Source organism: Halyomorpha halys, unplaced genomic scaffold, assembly GCF_000696795.3.
Source record: "Halyomorpha halys isolate HHAL.00 unplaced genomic scaffold, Hhal_1.1 Scaffold24.1, whole genome shotgun sequence".
NCBI classification, from domain to species: domain Eukaryota; kingdom Metazoa; phylum Arthropoda; class Insecta; order Hemiptera; family Pentatomidae; genus Halyomorpha; species Halyomorpha halys.
This window is the reverse complement of record NW_027107648.1, coordinates 2,379,419-2,399,719: the sequence shown is the minus strand read 5'-3', so window position 1 is coordinate 2,399,719 and position 20,301 is coordinate 2,379,419. Positions and strand designations below refer to the sequence as shown.

Here is a 20,301-nt window from a genome sequence, read left to right as displayed (position 1 = left end):
TTTACAATTTCAAGTTCTATCGGGCTTAAAAAAACACCCTATACAATATTTGATTCATAGGAGACCACAACTCGAACCGTCAGAATGGCATTTAAATCAATAATGGATTTTCAGATAGTAAGGTAAAGACAGATGAATTAAGAAAAAATATCTCAAACTAGATTACTCAAAATTTGATGTTGTAATTGTAGTGAAAAAGTGGAGAAGAAAACTGTCTCACTTTCACCTCTACTTAAAATTTTAAACGATTGGATTTCATGTCCGTTTATGAAATTTGGTATATTAGATATTTCTATTCAATATTTAGATGATTAGGTTAGAAAATATGTAATACTGAGCAAGTAATTCAGTATTTTTTATTGTTAGGAAATTATATATTTAATGTATTATTTTGCTTTTTATGAAATAGTGATCGTATTCAAAGGATTTAAGAATTTTTTTTCGGTTTCTTCTGTCTTTGAGCTCTCCTGTCAGGTATCACATCGACGTAGTCCCTAAAGCATCCAATCACAGTACTGTTGATCTTGAGTATTGTATCCGCTCGGTACTTGCCGTATGGGAAGTTCGGCACAGACGAAGCGACTTTAATGCTTGCTGTGTCAAAGTCTACCATTTGATACGTCCCCTGTAAGAACAACAAACCACACGTTTAATATATATATAAACAACTTAAGTATCAGCGAAAGCAGAATGTTAAAAAAGAGAAGGAGGAATAAGATCTGACACGCTTGAAAATACTGTTGCTGTAAAATACTGGCTTTATTGGGTTCGGTACATCTCTTTGTACACATTCGATCAGCCGATTCCTCAGTCAGCTGACTCAGCTCGTAACTCACCCCACCAGTTTACAAATAATCCTTGTAAACTAATATTGTACAATATAAAACATAGAAAACGAAAACTATTAAAAAAAAAAAAAAACTATTTACAATAAAATTAAATTCCAATATACATATCATTGTAAAAACCCACAAACTCCCTGAAATAATTGCTATATACATAATTTAAACCTAAGAATAAAATGAAAGAACTCTTTATACTAGACATAAATTAGCTAAAGTCGACAAAAAACAATATTTCCAAAAGTCAAAATAAACCTTTAAAAAAAAAACCAATTTATAGAATTAAATTAGTAACTAATTTTTCTAGTAGTGGCTGGCAATATGAGAACACTTCAATTTTAATATTGTCATTACCGGAAATTTAAGTCTTCAATATGGATAGTTCTCCTCTTTTTTAGGTTCTTAAATACCTTCAACATTAACAATATTGTATTCCCTAATAACTATCACCCTGAATTGACTCTCTATCGCTGTATCTCCTTACTCCTGTTAGACCCCAACTTTCTTGTATGCAATCGTCCCGATGTTGATCACTCCCATCCTGTCTGTGACCTTTAAATTCTCCCGCAACACCCTCCTGGTTTTTCCTTTTCCATTCTTCCTCGTGGCTTCTCCCATAACTTAGTTGTTGTGCATCTTCTCACCGTCCACTGCCGTGTCCTTATAGTCCAAAGAGACACTAAAGAGACTTATTCGTCGGCCACCCCCTTCTATAAAGTGGCTTAGTTCTCCCGTTTCCCTGGTAAACCGTTCAAAGTTAGAAACGGCCTTCCTTAAGTCTTGGGTAGTTGCCGTGCGTACTTTACACACTCCAGTGTTGTGGCATGGGCTCCTGCTAGAGATACTTCCGGTAGTGGAGCAAGATCCGGTAGTGGAGGATTCATTTCTATGGGAGGGACGTTCTCGACCCAAAGCTTCCAGGTTCAAGAACGCTTGTCAAATAATTTCATTGGCAGCCATAAAAAAAAAAATGGAAGATAAGAAAACAACAATAATTTTTTTTTTTAAACAAAAATTGCTCCGGTATCTAAGGCCCCTGGATTTCGGCTCCTGTTATACGTTTGAAACACACAAAGACTAATAAAAAAGAAAAGGGAGAGAGAAATGACCAACTAGGTTGTTACTCAAAGGCTAACTTTTATTGTCAAGCTCAAGTCAATTTCGTCCATATACATATTTGAATCAGCTGAACTACACCATCAGCTGATATGAGTTGTATAGCTGACTGTAACTTATATATATATATAAGAAGTAACGGCCAAAGCATAACAGCTGACCGGCCGTATCAGCTGATCGAGTATATATACAAGTACTGGACTCAATAAAGAATATTCTGTTCCTGGAACCCGTGAGATTTCATACCCTTTTCACTGTTACAGATATAACTTAAGTATCGGGCTTCAGACGCTTCTGCCAAGGCTCTACAAATTTCGGCTTCCCTGGCTCCCGGCTGTGACCAAATAGCGGTGATGTCGCTATCCTTATGTTTACTTTGTTCTATCTATACCATGCCCGTGGTCTTGGTCTTCCAAATGACCTGGTATCATTTGTCGTTTACCATTTCTTCGATTACTTCCATCTTCGCTGGACTCCTTTCTGTTGTGTCTTCATCAGCCGATATTTCGTCTTCGTTTCCGTACTTCTGGCCTGTGGGACTTCTCCTTTTCCCCCGAAGTCAATTCTCTCGGAAACTGTTTCACATCACCCCCTGGTCTTTCTCAATTGCATTAACGGTTATGGCGCGTAAAACTTAGTCTGCCACCATATTTTGTTTTCCTGATTTATAAGAAATATCTATATTATATTGGGCCAAAAGCTCCTTCCAGTGATTCGTGCCGATGATTCCCAACAACTCTCGTTCGAAAGCACTATAACAGGACATCGTCTCCATAAGTCTTCTACTAGCGTAGGCTATAAGACGTTCTCCCTTCTAGTGTTTTTAAAATAGCACCGCCCACAGCACATACTCACTGGCATCTCTCGTGAGTGCAAACGGTTTCTGGAAATCGGGAAACGCAAGGATCGTCTCTCTTCAGCTACTCTATACATTTCCTACCCTTATGCGTCATGTCTACCGTTACAACCAGCTTGGTTCCCTTTTCAGTAAATTGTTCAATGACACGAGGTATTCAGCCATTTCGGGCACAAACCATCGGTAATTATTCAACGCACCCAACAACCTTCGGATCCCTTTAACATCCTTCAGCACTGCCATCCTCTGCAGGGCATTCATTTTCTGAGCATCTGGTCTTACTTCCTCCTGTGAAATATTGTGTCCAAGGAATGTTCTTTGGGCTTGACCACATTACCGATTTCTCTCGTGAAAGCTTTTTGCCAAACTCTCTTATCTGCTGGAATACGTTCCTCAAATGTTGTACGTGTTCCACTTAGGACTTGTAAAATACCAGCAGGTCATCCATATACACCAGGCAAACAGCTTCATCCAATCCTCTCTGAAACTCATCCAGGAGCCTTTGGAATGTTACCGCAGCATTTTTCAAGTAAATAGGCATCCTCGTGAATTCGTAGTGGCTCCTCTCGAAAGTAAACTCTGTCTTGTACTGATCTTTCGGGTGAATCTTTATCTGGTGGTATCCCGCCTTTAGATCCAGTGTGATGAAAATTTTAAATATGGGATACTTATCGTCTTCCGTGTTTTCATTCATTTTGCGATAGTCGAACACTACTATATATTTCTCTCCTTTTTCACCCAGCGCGCTTTTCTTCCTGACTGCCCATAGCGAACTATTAAAGGGACTGTCTACTATGATTCCTTGGTCACCTAAATTATCTATCTCCTCTCAAATGTGTTGACAAAGTGCTTGCGTGTACCGCCTCTCCTTCACATAGGTAATCTTCTTTTACTTGAATCTCGTGTACTGTTTTTCCTGTTGTTCCCAGTACATCTCCTTCTCTGATGTTTATACTATGGGCCCTAGACTCACCAATAACATTTAAGTAGTAGTAAATAAGTGGGATCCATTCCATTTTTTTTTTTTTTTACAACCAAACGATTAACCATCATTTGAATTAGAAATGATCAAAATTTTCAATTAAGAAAATCATATTTTGTGCCTAAGGTCCCTTTATTACTTGATTATTTAATTTCAGTATTTTACATATTAATAGTATATTATCCTAGGGGGCAATATTTAAAAAATTTTTTTAAATCTACTTTAATTTTTTAAAAAATACTAAAATGTTTGTCATTTGTCCCAACATAGAAATTCATTATTTTTCTAATGTAATTTTGAGTTAATGTAATAAAAATTCGAAATATCCTAAAAAAAAAAAATTAAACAATTTATTCGCCAGTGTGAATTATTTTTTTTCAGTTTTTGCACTGATGAAAAATGGAAACTATACTCACCGGTTGAATAGGGCATCGTGTGTGTAAAGAGTCCATTATAGCATCGTAAGTGATAGGCATCATCTGCTTTATAGAAGTACAGAACCCAGGAAATTCCAGGTTCATGAAGTTAGGTTTCCATCCTCCGTTTCCAAATTTAGCAACATCTAATACGATCTGTTAAGAAAAAAAAAAGTTGTTATAAAATATAAAATGGAAATTAATTACTTTGATCCATTTAACATAAAACTTCAGACATAGGTATATAAATCACTTCAATCTTTTAGATATATCTATTAACTATTCATTATTATTTTACTGCTTTACCGTTATCATACGTAGGGGCTTGAGTGGGATCAGCGATCCTCAGATTAATAATAGAAATATTGTATATAAGAATGGTGCTTATTTTATTTCTTCAGGTACATAGTTTGATCATGTTTATTTTCTTTATACTTCTGTCACTGACTATAGCTCAGGAGAGGAAATTACAGGAGTGGCAAAATAATATTGGAAAAAGCATTGTAAACGTGAGGAAAATATATTGAATAAAAAATGCTTGGATCCAGAAAGAAACAGAACTCACCTCACTGACACATTGAAGATGACAAGATTGAGCAATGGAAATGGAAAGAGCATCTGCTTCGATACGAAGATGACAGATGGTCAAAAAGTGCCACAGAATGGACTCCGGACGACCTTCAAAGAAGAAGAGGACGTGAAAAGAAAAAATGGAGCGATATGTTCAAGAGGATGGCAGGACTCCTCTGGCGGAGAGCTGCTAGGGACAGGGATCTCTGGAAGAAAAAAAGGAAAGAAGAACTCGCCTCCCAATAGCGCTGGTCACCCCAGGAAGTGCCGACTATTACTCCCGAAAGGGAAGGTCTATGCAGGAAAGGATACAGAAAGATGGAAAAAAAGAAGAGAAAATTGATAGAAGTTAATGTTTTGTCGACTATTATATATATAATTATGAGAGATAGTTGACCGTGGATGACGTACGAGGAGAAAATGGTGGGGGATGCGTTCAAAATAATACACAAATAAGTTGGTGTAAACTATTTAATTGTGCCAACGTTTCGGCTACAGTTTCTAGCCTTCTTCAGGGCTAAGAACAGAACAAGATAATAACCACAACAGGTATAGATAATAAAAAATAAAATATAAACGGAACGACATAAAATGATTAATTTTACAAAATAGAATTAATAAAATGAAGTGATGAGAGAAGTGGGAAATAAAATGTATACATAGGTAATTGAAAAAGTGGGTAAAATAACATAATTAAGGAAATAAAATAAAAATGAAGTTATATAATGCAGAGAAGTACGAACATATTAGTTATTACTAATTTAAAAATTTAAATATGGAAAGAAAAAGGAAATTGAGAGAAAGAAAATATATATAACCATAATAATTGATGACGATGCAAAATATAAGTAAAGTTTAAAAAAAGAAATGAATAGAAGAAAAAAAATTTTTTTTTGAAAACAACAATAATAATATAGTGAACATAACTAATAACGTAGGTAAGGAAAATGGAGAAAAGTGGAGAAAAGAAGGGGTGATAAAATAAAGAAATGGAAAAAAAAAAAGAGAATAAAACGGACATGTTAGCTTGAAAATTAAACGGCTAATGGTATACTGCGCCAATAAAGTTACAAATTCCGAATTAAAAAAGCTGTTACAAGAATGACTAGGTTTAGTTTAGAGGCAGAATGATCATGTGAGGAAACAGAATATTTGTGTTGTTTGATACGGTCTTTTAAGAGATTTATTTTTATATTTGTATACAGCATCCCTTGCTCCACTCTTAATTGTAATTCTGCTTACATAGGCGAAACTAAAAATCAAACAACACAAATATTCTGTTTCCTCACATAATCATTCTACTAAACTTTCGGAACATTCTCCTTCTTTAAATCATTCCTTCGATTTCGACAAAACGTCTATAATACAGTACTGTAATACTTGCTACAGTGCATAACGATGACAAAAGGCTCATCTCTGAAAACCTCTATATCAAATTAGAACCTTCTTCTGTCAATTTAAAAACCTACAAGCACAACTTATCATTAACATATTCACAAATAGATAATTTATTAAAAAAGTAATTTTTATAATTTATTTATTTTTATTTATTCAGTTTTTTTATTCATTTATTTTTCTTCTATTCATTTTATTTTTTCTATCCACTTTGTAACGTATTATTTTACTTCTTAAAATTGTTCTTACACATTTGTCGTCCCCCTCTTATATACGTTTCCTCTTTTTAACTGTTGTTAAATACCCATGACACTTTGTCATCTTTTGGTATTTCGTTATTCTTGTACATACATATATTTTTTTAATATTTTCCAAAAAACATTTGTCGTCACACTCTCACACGCTTCTTCATATAAATATTTTCTAATTTTTATTTTTTATTTTTTTCCCTCTTCTCTGTTTCCTCTTTAAAAAAAAACAGTCATTCTTGTAACGGATTATTTAATTCGGAGTTTGTCCGTTATTGACGCATTCATTTATTTATTTATTTTTATTCTAATTTTAATATATGTTAGTAAGAATGTAGTTATCGCTATTACCTATTTCTAAACAACGTTTTGGTCGAGTCATATTTATTAATAAGTAAAATTTGAAAAATAAAATTATTAGAAAATAGTGTTTTTTTTTACGATTGTCGGTGGAAATCTTCAAAAGACACGGATAGGCCCGTATCTATGGGATTTTTACAAACTAAAACCACCGCCCTACACCTAGGAATGAACCTCTCCACGGGACAGCCGCTAGGCATTACTTGATGGAGGGAAGTGGCCGAGTATCGCCTCGCTTTCTTCGGATGGTTTTCACGTTTCCATGCTAGTAACGTCTTCCAGCCCTCTATTCCTCTATCAACCCCTTGAGGACAACTGTGGTGAATCTCTTCACTGCGTTTCACTGCTGGTCTGAGAGTATCATATAGCTCACCACGTTTTCTGGTGTGATGCATCCTCCACACACTCTCTCCAATTTACTTATTTCTGCCGCAAAGCGAATTCAAGTGAAAAACACGTGCTCCGCGGTTTCCTCGACAGTCCAGGCGGCATTCTACGGTGTTTTCCATTTTGAAGTGGTACTGGTAGGCTTTAAAGCATCCATGTCCGGTCAATAATTGTGGCCAAATTTAATTCTTGTAGCCTGAGGGAAAGGATTTTCTATAATGCCTAACCCATAATATCCAATAAGCAAATAGGACGATAGGTTGACGGGTCTTCCAGTTTTCCCTCACTCTATGGAATAAGTACGTGGCGCTGTCTCTTCCAAGGTTTCAGAATTGAGCCTTCCCGAATGCACAAATTGAAGAGTTCAATAAAAAGATCCGGCCGTTTCCTGAGAGCCACCTTCAGAGCTACATTAGGAATTCCGTCCAATCCTGGTGCTTTGCCATGTTGTAGATTGCTTTTACGCTATACCTGACTGCTTGATGATCTTTCGCGTATGTTGGGTACATTTAAGGATCGAGATCAAGTTGATAACACTCCTCAGATTTCAGCCACTTTCGGTACTAATTAACTTTCTTTTTTACCACCTCTTTTAGAGTTGTAATATAAACGTATTATATACCGTTGGAAACCCAAATATTTTAATTAAATTATAATATTAAACTTAAAAAAGAGAATAACTAATAATTAAATGATCAGTTCTAGCACTTTGTTTTTTGTTTCTCCATCACGTTACCTGTTGTCATAGGGATATAATTATTAAATAATTATATATTTTTTATTTTATTTAACCTGTATTTGAACCAGGGTGACGAACCCCATAAGATTATTCTTAGTATTTATATTATAGATATAAAAAAAATTTAGCATTGAATAAATTGTTGTTAGCAGAATGTAAATTTGGAGTACTATTTATTTTTCTGCCATACTTCTAAAATTCTGCAACGAGAAATAATATAGAAAGTAATTTTCTGAAAACTATTGATATTGGTTCTAGTCTAATTGTTTACCGAAAGTCTCATTAGGAATATTTTTACGGGAAAGTATTGTCACAATGAATAATATAGAAATATTTGTTCTATATGGAGCTCTATTTTTTTTTACTATTTAATTCTTTTGAAATTAGTTCTTGCTATTGCTTTATTTATCCATTTATTTTTCTTCGTCAGACAGACATTTTCAACAGTATTAAAAATACATACAACAATTAAATTTGATGTGAGTTATGTTACAAAGACATGATACACTGTAATTTAGTTTCTCCATGTCTTGTGGAAAATTCACTCATTGATAGAGCTCCTATATGGTTGAAATTAAATAAGAAACTAAAGATTAGGTAGTGTAATCCTGACGATGTGAAAAGGATTCCGAAACTTCTAAAACAAATAAGCAAGGAAAAATAGTTTCACATGAATTAAAATAATTATTAAGAAGTTGTTTTACTATTTTCGTGTAATTTTTTTTTCCTTAATAGTCTAAAACCTTTTTGTTATTGTTATTTACTTTTACGTTTCACTGTACATCTTTTTTTATTTTATTTTATTTATATTGTTCCTTTTTTGTAGAAATTGTAATTAGCCATAACTTTGTTAAATTTTATTTTTATTATCTATTTGATTAATTTTATAAGACATTGTATCTTTTTAGCCCTGATGAAGCCCTGCAACGTGGGGTGAAACCTTGGCTCAAATTAAATAGTTTGATGACTGAGTAGTTTTTATTGAAATTGTTTCTTAATTTGTTTAATTTTATTTTTTGCTACTATAAAGATCACACATGATATTTACCGTAACGCCATCATCGACAACAACGTCTGTTGTAATGTCCGACGAGTAGAGATATTTTATACGGCTGACTTTTGTAATTCTGGTGCTGTTTGCGTAAACTTGATTTGTTCCACCATCTGGGCATTGTTCGTACTGGTACAACGCGATCCGGTAAGGTCCCTTTTACAGAAAAAAATAAATATTAATATTGTATAAGATTAATATTAATCTATTCAATATTTTGAATCGCCAGTAATCACCGCGAACTCATCCTGCGATTGGCAAAGATCAGGAATGGATATCCAGTAGAGGAAGAACACCAGAAGCTTTAGGCACTTCATGACAACTGTGCATGTTACTCGTGATTCGGCACTGTCACGTGATATTTCCTGTATCCGATTTAGCGACAATATGTTGTTATTTAAAAATATTTATATAATAGTTAACTTTTTTTTGGCCATCTTTACCTGCTTCCCTACGCCATTTACTGCTATGCTTGAAGACTTGGAGGCGCAAGTTCTTATACTTGGATAATATTGTTATATGATCGAGTAAGAGTATTAACTATTCGCACGTCATAGACTTCTGATTTTATCTGTATCATTGTCCATTTAAATCGAAATCCCTTGCAAGGTCAGTTTATAAAGCGTTAAGATTATAAACTGATAACTTGGATGGAGAGTGATGTAAAATGTTGTGTAAATTTCACTTAAAAAATTTAAATATTTGTTGTCTGTGGAGACAAAAAAATAAAAATTATTCAACAATAATAATTAAATAAAGGACGACTATCAGGTCCAAAATTGCAATTTAAAAAAAAAAAATGGTCTACAAAAATCACTTTAAATATTTTGATTATTCTTTGGTTAGCTCTGAGCTAAGAGGAGGAGAAAAAATTTTATTAATATATAAATATAAATATAAAGTTGTGCCGCCCAACTTCATTGTATTGCTAGTTGCACGTCTTTTAGTCTATTTAGACAATAATTTTAATCTAACAACAAGCAGCCCTATAATATTATACAATAATTATTACAAACATTAGTAGTGTATAACATTAAAACATTACATTATTTTTTTGGCTTTTTTTTACCTTTACCTTTTTCTCTTTTTCATGATTTTTTTTCCTTGTTTTCCAATTTTTTGTATTTTTCTTTATTTTACTTCCCTTCCTTTTCCATTTCATGTTTTTGTCTTAACCCAATGTGCCTTTAACAGAATAATGAATAGAATAGTGATAGACATATGAGAAAATGTAAGAAAAATACTTAAGTATAGAGACAAATAAAAATACATACGACGAACTATAACGGGTACCAGATGAAAAATGTTCATAGTTCTAAATGGACGATCTGATTGTGTTTTATTAAAATAAGGAATAACACAATAAACATCTAAAACTCATCTTCCACAGGGTGCGCGAGTCCGGTCTTATATTATCACGAAAAGTTTTAATTCGGTTTACGGGCGATCAAGTTCCTAGGACAGGTAGTCTCGGGAACAGGAGCACGTGAAAGCCACTCAAAAAGCCCTAATAGTACAAGAGCCGGGAAGAAAAAGTCAGATATCTCACCCCCATATTTGATTACTTTAATGAAAACTATGTATAATTACTAGTCAAAATTGATAAGTCTGCCAAGTATAGGTAGGGGGAATAAAAAATGGCGGCTGTTTTAATGCCATAAAAAAAACTAACTTTTCATTCGGAACTCGATATCTTAAAAACTACCAACAACACAAGAAAATCTAAGAGAACATTATTTAAAGAAGAGTAAATTTGCTGAAATATTAGCCCTAAAAGAGATATTCACGTCCAATAGTTCTCGAGATATTTAAAAAGCAAAATTTCTTAAATATAAAATCTTCTGAAAGATTAGTAGTTAGCTAATTTATTTTGAGAAATTTATATCTCAGGAACTATGAGACGTACATATGTCTATTAGCACTCAAATTAAAGCTAGTTTAATGGACTATAAATAAGTTCAGAACCTTTACCTTCGTAGGAATAGTAGTTTTCATGATATTTGCTAAAATAAATTTATTTTTAATTGTTCGGATGATAAGTTTGATTTATGAAAAACTTCATTTCAGAAACCATTGGACGTACAGATGTCTGGCATAACTCAAAATAAAGGAAATTTTACTAAAGTAGTTTATGACACTTATCTTCGTAGGGGTAGTAGTTTTTATGATATTCACATATGAATATAAATTAGACAAATGAAAATTTGTCCGAACAACTATAAATCAATTTATTTTATCAAATTTCATGTAAACTATTACTCCTACGAAGATAAACATCATAAAATACTTTATAGCTCATTTAAATACCTTTAATTTGAGTGCTAATAGACATCTGTACGTCAAATGGTTTTTGAGATATAAATTTACCAACTACTGATCTTTTTGTATGTCTCATACAACATTTTTATGAAATGTTGCTTTTTAAAAAGCTATATCTTGAGAACTATTGGACGTAACTAACTCTATTAGGGCTCATATTTCAGAAAATTTGCTCTTCAGTAAATGACGTTATCTTAGGTTTTTTTTTATTGTTCCCACTTTTTGTGATATAGAGCTCCGAATGAAAAATTAGTTTTTTTTATCGCTTTAAACCAGCCGCCATTTTTTATTCCCCCTACCTATACTTGGCAGACTCATGAATTTTGATTAGTAATTATACATATTTTTCATTAAAGTTATCAAAAATTGGGGTGTGATAACTGCCTTTTTTCTCCTCTTGGGCTCTTATACTTATAAATAAATGGACCAGTCTTGTAGGAGAGCCTTCCATTGTCAGCGGATTAAGCCTAAACCTCGGAACATCCTCGGAGCGTACAAGATTGCCGTGGAGGTGTTTACAGGGAGCCTTAAATGTCTTTGACACTCCTGCGAATCATTGTGTCGATGCCATCTAATATCTCAGGACGTAGATTTGTTAAGGGAGCAGTGTGGAGAGAGTAAGTAAGATCCGGAAACATAAATTGGTTGACAATGTTAACCTTCTGCTCGGGCTTAAGTTAATACAGATTTTCATTTATATTTGTCCCCGAATGTTCGTTGTACTGTAGCTGTCCCGAGAATGTGTATCGTAAGTATTTTACAGTATCTACCTTCTTTCATTGTTTGGATGCTGTCTCCGTTCTTAAGGGAAAGCTTCGTCGCTTCCAGCTCTCCTTTATTTATGACTGCGCTCACACTTTTTTGAGGATTCAATGCCAAATTAAACGTCCTCTACGTTGTTGATGACTCATTCCGCAGTAACCTTGTTGTATAATTATTTAATTAGAATATACATTTCCATAATGCATTCTATTAGTTTTAATTATGGAAGAAAATAATTCTTATACTCTTACCTACTTGGAATAGGATATTAAAATACAAAATAAAAAATAATAAATGTGGCCAGAGAGCTTATCTTAGTGTATGTTTATTGTTTGTTTTTTCTATTGTCAGGAAATGAGGATTGGCCTCCAATCTGTTCAAAGAGGTTATCTACTTTGTTAGAAATGGAGTCGATATTAATCAATAATGAAGGATTATGCAAGAATTTTGATTAGAATAACCCCGGATAAGTCAACGACCTTTTATATTTTTTCTATCGGCAAGCTGAAGAGAAGAAATGTTTACTTATTCATTGACATTCCTCAAATGAGGAGTGTTCTATCCAATTATTTTGTTCTTGGTACTTAATATATTATTAAGTATTTAAGTAGTATGTATTATTATTTTGTTCTTTGTATTAGTCAGACAAGGCTATGGACGTGGGAACACTGATTTCAATTAAATTTTGAAAAATATCATGAACCTGTCCGAGGATTCTTGCCAAGCCCCTGGAGTTCAAGTAAAATATAAATTTTAAATAATTTAAGTATTTTCTTAAATTAATGTTTGGATGAATTTAAAACTAAATTCTGAAACATTAAGTACAGAAAATACAAAAATAAAAAAAAAGTTCCTAAAAAAAAGAGATATAGATTTCTCAACATAAATTTACTAACTATTAATCTTTCAGTAGATTTTTAAGAAATTTTGCTTTTTAAAAATTTATATCTCGAGAACTATTGGACGTAAATAGCTATTTTAGGGCTAATAATTCAGCAAATTTACTCTTCTTTAAATAATGTTCTCTTACATTTTCTAGTGTTGTTGGTAGTTTTTAAGATATAGAGCTCCGAATGAAAAATTGTTGTTTTTTTAAGGTTTTGAAACAGCCGCCATTTTTTATTTCCCCTACCTATACTTGGCACATTCATCAATTTTGACTAGTAATTATATATAATTTTCATTAAAGTATCAAAAATTGGGGTGAGAAAACTGCCTTTGTTCTTCCCGGCTCTTGTACTAATTGCTCAGCAGTTATCCAATGTACCCCATGCTCTGTTCCAGTCCGCTTTCGCCGGTTTAATTTATTTAATTAGATCCGGTGCCCTATGGTCCAGTTTAAAGAACAAAGTACCACAGTACAACTTAGTGTTTTTTGGCTTGAATGGTGTGGAAGTTATTTCTCTTGTTTTTTTTTTTTATTGTTCAATAGAAATAAAAAGAAAAGGTCCAATGTAAGCCAAAAGTTTTATTTCCAGATTTGATCGAAAATTCGTTTTTAGTAGTTGCATTAATTTATAACTGTACATTATAATACATTCAGTAATTTTGATCTCAGTTATAATAGAGTGAAACAGGCGAGTAGGGAACTACCCATTGGTAGCCCATTGAGTTATTAAAAAGAAATATCAACTTTGTTTTACTCATATAAAATCTTTTCCTCACCTAAATTACCACCATTTAGATTTAATGCCAAGTTTTAAATTTAAATTTCAAATCAAGAAAAACTTCTCGAGTTCTAATTCTTTTAATTTGATCCATTTTGTGCCGTTTTGGTTCAGTTTATAGATCCTTAAACCACTGCCATGTTTTTTGTAGGTTGGTTGAGTCGTGTTGAAGTTGTTTCTATTTTTTTTTTCAATAGAAATAAATAAATAAATAAAAGGCCAATGTAAGGTGAAAGTTTTATTTTCAGATTTTATCGTAAATTCGTATTTAGTAGTTTTTTGAGCTACTAAAAACGAATATTACCACTGTTACCATTACTAAAAACCTTTTACCTCTCCTGTATTACCACCAGTTGGATTTAATGCCGTTATAAGGCAAAATATCGGTTTCAAAATAAGAAAAACGTATTAAACGTTTCATTTTATAACTTCGGTTCTAATTTGATTAATTAGAACCGGTTTGTGCGTTTTAGTGCAGTTTATAAATTCTTAACACAGTGTCAAGTTTCGTTTAGATAGGTTGAATTGTATTAAAATTATTTCTATTTTCGTACCATATATTTTTATTATATAATGTTATTTACAGCTATAAAATAAATAGATATAGTAAGCAATTGATCTAATCATCAATCCAATTTGTGATTAACTAAATATATATTTATTTATATGAAACATTCCATTCTATTCAAGAAATCTATTTACATCCCTCAATCTTGCAATTACGAAGCATTGCCGGGTCTGCTAGTAGTTTATATTTATCCATTTTTCACTAGTTATAAAAATGTAAAATGGATTTTATTCATAATCGGACGTATTTCAAAGATAGCACTGTAGACTGTGGTTTCTTTCTCTATACTAAGGCTGTCCTATAGACTAGCTCAAGGCTAATAATGTATATTTTCTTATCTTCCTCAGGGTGACTTGAACTCTCATTGCTATGAACTTCAGGTAATTTTAACTTTTTCTTCGACCTCTCGAGTTTTAAAATTAGTTGACTGTATCTATTTACATCACGTAGACGGAATATTCTACATCTCAGTTCTAGCGCTCTTTTATTTTTTCAGGAAAGGAACATTTCTTGACTAGATCAGTCCAGGGAAGACATTCCTTTTGCTTATCATTTGGAAGGGTCCATTTTTGAAACATGAGCCTCATAAGTTTTGTATTTGTCCATGACGGCATAATTCTGTAAAATAAATTATAAATGAAACAAAATTTATAAAGAATTACCAAAATAATAAATGAGTTGGAATTATATTTTCATCAGTTTCTATATTTTCATACAATCAGAGAGGGGAAGAGAAGGGCCATTAATTATCCCTTAAAAAATAACCCTTGTGATGAACTACAAACCGGACTTTCGTGCAATTACATCCAGTACTAAATTTTACCTGAATAAAAATTCGAATCATCGAAAAGATATTTAGATAACACAAATTTTATAATGCAAAAAACTATACGTTTTGGGGTTTCATCTACAAATTTTCACGTTCTACTCTTTTTGGGCTGAAATGTTATTTTTGTTGCATAAAATTTAATGCTAAGATAAATTCCAACAAATCCCATAAAATCATTTTTACCCTTCGTCGTAAACCTACTGACTGCCCTACAGTTTCATTTAACCATGTTACTCTTACCCCTGTCGAACAGATCCGCTACCTTGGACTACATTTGGACAAGCGATTAACCTGGAATCCACACACCAGACTGAAAAGACAGGAAACTGCACGTCGATTTCGACTATTACAGCACTTACTAGACAAATGGTCTAAACATCCAACTCATTACAAAAGACTGATCTACATGACTGTAATAAGGCCAATCTGGACATATTTTAATACTTTTTCTATAAGGAATTTATAGTTTAAAATTGACAAATTTGAGGTAAAGCTTAGCATTCATTACCACATGAAAAGTCGAATTAAACCTAAAAAAAAAAAATAACATTTGACGAATATTCTTGGAATAGCATCAACCAGGCTTCGGGTAACTATAAAAAGTTAAGTTATATTTATAATAAGGTGCGCGATTTGTGGTCTAAGATTCCCACTAACATTGATTATCATAAAGGAATGGTATTGGGTGTCTTAAGATATGTGGAGTCAATATCTCTCGCATAGGTAGAAGAGCAGGTTGGAGACAATTCTGAGTACTGAAGACAAGTCAGTTGAGCCTACTGGCCAGGAAATCTCTTCCTACAATCGTTCACGTCTAGAAAGTGGGGGTTTCCAAGTTCTGGTTTATGCTTGCCACGCAAGGTATAAACATCAATCCCCTATGCCAAAGTTGTCGGGTTCAAGAGACTGCCGAGCACGTCGAACTCGCCTATACCGCCTATGAAGCACTGAGAGCTAAGATGATAAGGGAGACAGAAATCTACGTTCTGCCGGAGAGCGGTCTCCCACAGCTGATGAAGAAAGAAAACCACCCGTATTACCAGGCCTTTGTGTACGAGTGGAAGGAAGCTGAAGGCTCTACTCACTTCTCTTGGGTAGGAAACAAGAAGCAGTACCAGAGACAACAAGAAGAGAATATTTTGTGGTGGATCAAGTTGCATTCATAGCAATAGAAGAATACATACATCGTTTTGAATGTAATAATGACTTGTACCCACTGCTGCGAACAATCGTATTGCTTAAAATTAGGGTAGGGTGATAGATAAATAAATAAATAAATATGAAAAAGTCTCCTTAGAATAAGCTTGCTATTGAGAACTTTCAATATTATTTTTTTTAATTTGGATTCCCAGCCCGTCTCTTCATTCTTCTATCAGACTTTGTGACTTGGGGGAATTTCAAATTTTTTAAATATTATATTACCAATGTATATTTTATTTTAAATAAAAATTAAACAAAAAATCAATTGGTCTGATCAATATTAATATACCTATATTTTTTTTATCAAACATATTCAGGTTTTCCAAAGACTTATTGCTTATTATTTTTTTTGTTAATGGTAGATTCATGTGTAATTACAAAATTTAGGAGCTATGCGGAAGAACCTCTTTGGTTTAAGTCGCAATTAGAATATTTCGTTTTAATAATATCTTTAACTGCTCCTCTCTACATAGCATTGAGGTAGTTTCCGTCATAATAGGAATATAAAATCATTTAATACAATTAGTTTCAATTATGGACCAAATTTTAGGTTTTTAATCAGAATAATCAAGTGTTTTATGTATGTTTGCTTAAATGTAGTGAGCATATAGCGAGTTTAATTTGATTCAAACGAGGTTAGGTAATCTTTTCATATATTAATATTATAAATTAAACAACAAAGATCGAAATCAACAAATATTAAATAGTTTTAATATTTGACAATCGGACACCTCGTATTTAAAACAAACTTTTAATTGATAATAATTCACAGTAAATATTCTCATATGCAGGTGATGACATAATTTACAATGTTTTAAACTACATTCCCAACCAATATGTTAATTTTTTCTACATCGATATGAGGTCCAATCTGTTATTAGAAACAGACAATTATAGGGAGTAGATTGGTCGATGTACGATATGTCACAATCTCTCAACAGGAGATTATAACATACAAAAAAAGGCAATGCATCCCCGCCAGACCCGCCCCGCTAAGACCCCCGAGTCCTATATCATATTTGAAATATTAGCTTAAAACGGGAAGAGGAGGCTTTAAGATTTTTAAATCGATTAATATTTAAAAAGCGCCTGAAATTGGAAAATGGCCCTGCCTACAAACCATCCATATTAAATATAGTTAGTTAGCTTAGTATAATACTCTACACAGGATATAGTTTTGAACATAATTATAATGATAATTAACTCACTCAGTTATTAAAATAAGAAAATACTTGATATAAGAAGGTACGATGACTTCTTCATAATTGTAGTGGATAGCGTCCATGGTTGCTCTAACTACATCTTCCATCTCTACCACTACATTAATCCTGGAACAATGAATTCTCATCATCAAGTAATAATCTCCAAATTTATATTACAGAAATTATTTTATTATATTATGTCCATTAATTTAATGTTACGCTATATATATAATTTAACTCCTATTTATAAATTTTTAATTTTTCCAAAATCTCTAAGTATCGAATTATTACTAAGAACGTCAAATCAATTTTACATAAATACTGTCTCTATATGGAAAAATAAGGTAGGGTACGTGCCTGAAAATTCGTATCATAAGGTCTCACTTGAAGAAAATAACGAATATCAACTTTACCACTGTTCAACAAAATATAGCGAACCCATTATTCACGTTTGTTTATACTTACTACAATAAATAAGTAGTGACTGAAGCTAATTAAATAATTAATTAACCTCAGTTATTAATTTTTTTAACATTGAAGCCATTTCAACACAGTCAGATTTTGTCCTACTATATACATCATAACCTATTCACGGAATAAATTTGAAAAAAAGGTTCTTTCTGAGAAAATTATTATTTTTAAAAAATTTATATTGACATGAAAATATACCTAGTAAATTTGATTTTATATTATAATGATATTTTACTGGCTGGTAGAGAAACTATCCATTGCTAGCACTCTAATTACATTTCTACTTTACGGACAGGCGCCTCGGAGAGTTGTCAGGGATGGAAGAGGAAACAAGGTTAGAAACAAGAGGGTTTTTATGCCATGGATGGTTAGGGATTTTATTATGAAAGGATTGATATCTGGCACGGGCTAAATCGGTTACATAGGGAACATTAAGGTCTTTATGGATGATTTTATAAGAGACAAAGTAAGGAGCATTGAGTATTTTGGGTTGTAAGCATTGGATACTAGAGGGATTCGAACTGTATTAAAGTACATACTGTAGGACAGTCGGTAGGTGATTTGATGGGCTTTATTTTAATCCTCTAAATTTCGACAGTATTCTTCAAAGTTAGTGATATGGGACTGGAGAGTTTGGGAAGCAATTAAAGGGTTATCGTTAACTGCGAGCACACATTTGTCACCTCCATGTCTGGTAAGGATAGTTAGGAAGATGGTTAGGATTGGTTGAGCTGTCAGCTAAATAGACTGTGTAGGGGATGGGACCAAGGATACTACCTTGAGGAACACCAACTGACTAGGGATGAGTAGGAATAATTATGGTTTACTTTGAATAATATATCAATACAAAAGGAACGGATAATGAGTAAGTAAGTATTTAAGGAGTTTTTAAAAGCTACATCAAAAGTAATTTCCGCGCAGTAAATCATGCACTCCAAAGAATATAAGACTACTTCCACTACACGATAACATTGCTGGATAGTGCATTAAGATATTTGGAATCAAAACTAGTGGTCAGGGATTAAATTATTGGAAAGAAGGATGGAATATAGGCGTTTAAAATGATATAGAAATAGTGTGAAAGCAGTACTGTCCCTTGTTCGTGTCTGTCTTTTTTATTATTATTCAACGGGTTCGTACATACCGATTGAGAAAGTAAAAGTTTACCATTTACTTCTTTATTAATTCAAAGTAGATTTAAAATTTATCAATAGCACTTTTATTTACAATATGACCAAATTAAGTTATATAACTTACTTCATATCGAGACATCTTACGTAATCTTCAGAAGAATTCATAACAGATGGATGGACATTAGAAACGAAAATTCCGTTCTTGTTTGCTAGTTGCAATTCGGCACGTACACAGTTGCCGAAATCTGTAACAATTAGCAGTTGTAAAAAAAATACATTTATATTGTAGAGTAGACAGTGTATATTAATCCTACATTATATATGAATCATTTATTTTGAAATAGTTAAGAGTTTTAATATTTACATAACTACCTGATATTTTTATTTTGTATCAAATTTTTATAATATATTTATAATAATTAAGATTTTCTAAGAAGAAAATTTGCTGGTTAATGAAGAGTGAAAACATTTTGGTTTCAATGAATGGAGTTTCAAATGAACAGGTAAAATATTATACAATACCTTTTTATGAGATCACAGCTTTATGTTTTATTATCAAAGTAGCAGTTAAATTAATCAATGAGCTATAAAATGTTATTAACAATTGAATTTTAAAATTCGGTTTAACGAAAATGATGAAAGGTGTTGTTTGACTTCCTGAGGATTTTGTATTTGTTTCGACAGTTTTCTTTAATTCGGATTGCTTCGTTTGTGTTGTACTTGTAATATTATACTAGAAAAACTCGTATTTTAAAAATCTAAAAAAATATTGAAATATTAAAATGTCGAATAACAATTTGTATACTTGAAGAAGTTTGTCGGGGGGTGCGGTCAGCAAAGAACAACATAAATAAACAAAACCATATTTATTTATTTATTCATTAATAAATAAATATGGTTTTGTTTATTTATGTTGTTCTTTGCTGACCGCACCCCCCGACAAACTTCTTCAAGCATTAATCTACGGTCAACTATCTACACCTCAAACAATTTGTATAAGTGATCCATATTATTTATTCTAAAACACGACTATGAATGAGAATACTACTATATACTAAAGACATAAATACTATTAATACTACTTAAATATTAATAATTGGAGAAGTTTGTCGGGAGGTGCGGTCAGCAAAGAACAACATAAATAAACAAAACCATATTTATTTATTTTATGCCGACGTTTCGACCTGA

At 32.5% G+C, this 20,301-nt stretch overlaps 2 protein-coding genes across 2 annotated transcripts in view; both read right to left on the bottom strand.

Moving 5' to 3' along the window:
* Positions 1–338: 338 nt before the first annotated feature.
* On the bottom strand, positions 339–9,327 carry LOC106682483 (uncharacterized). The gene is made up of 4 exons (XM_024363293.2): positions 9,199–9,327; positions 8,960–9,118; positions 4,213–4,368; positions 339–625 (listed from the first exon to the last, which is right to left on the bottom strand). The coding sequence occupies exons 1-4, from the start codon at positions 9,277–9,279 to the stop codon at positions 428–430; spliced, it is 594 nt and encodes a 197-aa protein (XP_024219061.1). The 5' UTR covers positions 9,280–9,327; the 3' UTR covers positions 339–427.
* A 4,972-nt stretch (positions 9,328–14,299) lies between these two features.
* LOC106682671 (17-beta-hydroxysteroid dehydrogenase 13) overlaps positions 14,300–20,301 on the bottom strand; it is a 22,614-nt gene continuing 16,612 nt past the window's right edge. Inside the window, exons 6-8 of the mRNA XM_067046037.1 lie at positions 19,238–19,358; positions 17,516–17,635; positions 14,300–14,896 (exon numbers count right to left, since the gene is read on the bottom strand). Coding sequence (XP_066902138.1) covers positions 14,752–14,896; positions 17,516–17,635; positions 19,238–19,358 — 386 coding nt within the window. The 3' untranslated portion in view covers positions 14,300–14,751. The remainder of the gene's footprint in view (positions 14,897–17,515; positions 17,636–19,237; positions 19,359–20,301) is intronic.

What these genes read in the sequence shown, in the direction of transcription:
- LOC106682483 (XM_024363293.2), bottom strand. Translation starts at nt 9,279, where the DNA reads ATGAAGTGCCTAAAGCTTCTGGTGTTCTTCCTCTACTGGATATCCATT. An exon ending in AATCGCAGGATGAGTTCGCG is followed by an intron (nt 9,119 to 9,198) that starts GTGATTACTGGC and finishes TTTCTGTAAAAG; the next exon opens with GGACCTTACCGGATCGCGTT. An exon ending in TTGTCGATGATGGCGTTACG is followed by an intron (nt 4,369 to 8,959) that starts GTAAATATCATG and finishes TTTTCTTAACAG; the next exon opens with ATCGTATTAGATGTTGCTAA.